A 3,407-nucleotide genomic window follows, 5' to 3' on the forward strand; every position below is an offset into this window, starting at 1 on the left:
GTCATTCTCTTCCATATTCTTTTCGCATGCACCGTAGTTGCGTTGTAAAGACGGATTGTAAAGTTAGCCAAGCTGCAGAGACGTGTGTTCTTCTGGAACGCATGTCAGATGTTGCGCCAATTCTCTACCGTATGTAAACATTTGAATGCTATTTCAAAATACACTAACACTTTTTATACAGATGGCTTTCTGGTTTTTCTAGGAACGCATAGGTTTGAGTTGAAGCGTTACTCGGACGGATAATTCAATCATTCACAGTGGTGGATTCTGGTGGCCATGTAAACACTTTACGCAGGGCTTAAACACCCGCAGCGTGACGCAGTTCCACTACACGGCATGGCCATACGGCGAAATGCCGCTGTGCACCGACTCGCTGGAGTCGTTCATCGCAGCGGTCCGCGCCTACCGGCCTGACGACACTCATCCAGTCATGGTCCACAGCAGGTATTCCAGAGCTCCTAAGCTTTTCAAGACAAATATCGTCTATTGCTACAAGTAGTGTGGAAACTTCTAGCTCTTGTAGATGTTCTTGCACAATAGTTTCAACAACATTCATGAAACGGGACTAAAGTTGCACGCATGTGTGCGAACAAAACCTTTCTGTGAAATAAGTCTTGTAGAAAAGCAAGTGCGAATAATGATGCTGCATTTACACACTACAGGGAAAGAGAGAGAGAAGAGAGAAAAAGGAAAGGCAGGGAGGTCAACTATAAACGCGCTCGTCGGGTTTGCTACCCTACACTATGGGGGAAAGGGGTTAAAGGATAGGAAAGGAAGGTGAGAGAACGCTGAGGGCGCTGCTTCACCCATAAGGGTGCGTCGACACCACTGTAGGTCAATGACGTTTAGAGGCCTTAGCTTGAAGTATTGCTCTTTAGCATGGGATAGCGCCACAGGGCTCACAGGAAAAGCGAGTACATAATTTGTGATAGCAGTCAATGCATCATGACGCTATTGTTTTCTAACGAGGTACTATTATGGCATAATCTGAGGGACAAGTTTCCCCTGAAACGCTATTTGTGTCATTGAAATTATGAATAAATAGCGGCTTCATATATAAAATATTATAATGCACTAACAATTCTTATTAAACACACCCTGATGGATACTTTGGCGTAATTGACCTGTACACTACAGCGTCTCACTTGACGCGAGGAAAAAAAAAAACAAGTTTTAGGCCTATATAAGTGCAAGTTCTCTTTAGGAACGAAGTAGGTTCAGCGGGTACGGGATCATCGCTAGTGCTTGGCTATTCGGGCCATCTTGGCAAAGTACTTAGGCTTCGTTTCACCATGTTTCTCTCGCAAACAACCAGTGGACTCAGAGAAGCATTTCAAAGTCTTCTATGTTTCCACAATATTGTAGACATAAATGTCAGCGTCAATCCTTCTTCACAAACAAATTGGTGTTGTCTTCATATGCTTAGAGCATCGTTCTTTGAAGCAGCAGGTATATATTTTGCAAAATACACGCCTTAATTTCAGGTTCGGTGTTGGCAGAACTGGCACATTTATCCTCATAGACAGCGCAATCTCTCAGTCTGAGGCAGAAGGGGAAGTGGACTGTTTGAGACAGCTTCATTCCATGCGGCACAGCAGGATGAACATGGTGGAAACTCAGGTAACGTTCTGCTTGCTTCGTGTTGTAAACAACGAGATATCGCACTTCCCACGTCTTTCCTCTTGCTTATTTCCTTTAAAAAGAAATAATACTTACGCAAGTAAGCGCCGTACGTACTGTTAGAAGGCATTCTATACAAACTCCTTCTATACGACCTTCTTACAGAAAATTAAGGTAGGCAGTTAAGAAAATCGCAAGTTTTCTACCGCAGTTAACGCACCGATGAGATTTGTGGAGACACAATCAGAATGAAGAAAAAAAATGGCAGAGAAGTTGGCCTGGGCTAAGAGTCCTAGAGCCGACTCTCTGTTCAGAGCAAAGAAAAGAAAAATAGGTGTACTAGGAGAGACAAAACTGCAGCAGATGCCGGTTAATGTCTCTCTCCAATACCGCCAAGAAATAATCTCTCAGCGCGACTTTATTAAGTATCTAGGCGTTATATACGATCAAAAACTTAGTTGGCGCAACCACATCGAACATGTTACGTCTAAGGTAGCGCGCGCTGTTGGCATGATTCGAAAACTCGGTCACCGCCGCTCTGGCCTACGCAGAGACACTCTCATTATGATTTATTGTATGTATGTTGGACCCATATTGGAATTTGGGTGTGTTTTATTCTCTGGTGGTCCAGCATACAAGATCAACCCCCTCGTTCTTCTAGAGCGAGAGGCCCTCCGGATTTGTCTTGGATTGCCAAAATTTGTTGCTAATAATGTATTATATCAAGAAGCCCGATTACCCACACTCGTTAGCAGATTCTGCATACTTACAGTAAAAACCTACTTAAACATTTACGCATCTTCATTGAGACGATCGCAGTATGTATTTGTTACGGAAAGATCTGCCTTCTTTGAAGAAACATGGTCCCGTCTATACAATCCGCAGGTTCTTTTTGTGCAAACTCAACTAGAACCATTAAAGGTTCAGATACACGAGATTATTCCCCTCAAAAAACCCGTAAATGCTATTAGAATTGAATTTGATGACATATTTCCTTCCAATGCAAAACTCCTGCCAACTTAATATCTAAGCGGATTACTGCAAGATCATTTAGCGCAAATGCAAATCAATACTCTAATAGCGACGGATGCATCAGTGTGTGACGAGAAAGCCGGTATAGGTATTTTTTCTGAGGCGCTATCCTGGTCTTATTCAATGCGACTGCCTGATTTTACACCTATATTTCAGGCAGAATTATTAGCAATTATATTAGCTCTTCGTAAACTTCCTGGAAATTCTTCGACAGCTGTAATAGTAACTGATTCGTTGTCAGTGTGCACAGCACTCACCTCATCCTCAGACAACACAGTTTTGAACGAACTAGAAAGATTAATCCCTTCGACCTTACGTCTGGTGCGTTTAATATGGGTACCAGGTCACCATGGTTTGTTTTTAAATGAAATGGCCGACGCACTCGCACGTACATCCCTACAGGGACCAGTCATGCGTGTTCTGCCGACTTCTGCTTATGTCACCGCGGCTAGGTTTAGAAAACTATGTCTCTTAAATTACTCTACAAAACAGACATTCCAAATCACAGACTTAAAGCATTTGCTTTACCCTTGGGATAATCAATGGTGTCCCACACGTAAATTAGAAATTTCAATTACAAAATTACGATGCCGTATTCCACCCCTAAATTTTTATCTACACAGGTCTGGTCTGGCGATGTCCCCTCTATATGATTTCTGCAATGAACCTGAAACCATTGATCATTATTTATTAAACTGCCGCCGATTCGCAATCCACAGAAAGAAATACTTCGAAATTCCGTTCCGAAAATTAGG

The 3,407-nt window shown here is 42.6% G+C and overlaps 1 protein-coding gene across 1 annotated transcript in view; it reads left to right on the forward strand.

Moving 5' to 3' along the window:
* Window positions 1-275: 275 nt before the first annotated feature.
* LOC119433041 (receptor-type tyrosine-protein phosphatase mu-like) overlaps window positions 276-3,407 on the forward strand; it is a 56,067-nt gene continuing 52,935 nt past the window's right edge. Inside the window, exons 1-2 of the mRNA XM_037700191.2 lie at window positions 276-444; window positions 1,485-1,620. Of these exons, the coding sequence (XP_037556119.2) occupies window positions 353-444; window positions 1,485-1,620 (228 nt within the window). The 5' untranslated portion in view covers window positions 276-352. The remainder of the gene's footprint in view (window positions 445-1,484; window positions 1,621-3,407) is intronic.

This window comes from Dermacentor silvarum, chromosome 11, assembly GCF_013339745.2.
Source record: "Dermacentor silvarum isolate Dsil-2018 chromosome 11, BIME_Dsil_1.4, whole genome shotgun sequence".
Taxonomy (NCBI): domain Eukaryota; kingdom Metazoa; phylum Arthropoda; class Arachnida; order Ixodida; family Ixodidae; genus Dermacentor; species Dermacentor silvarum.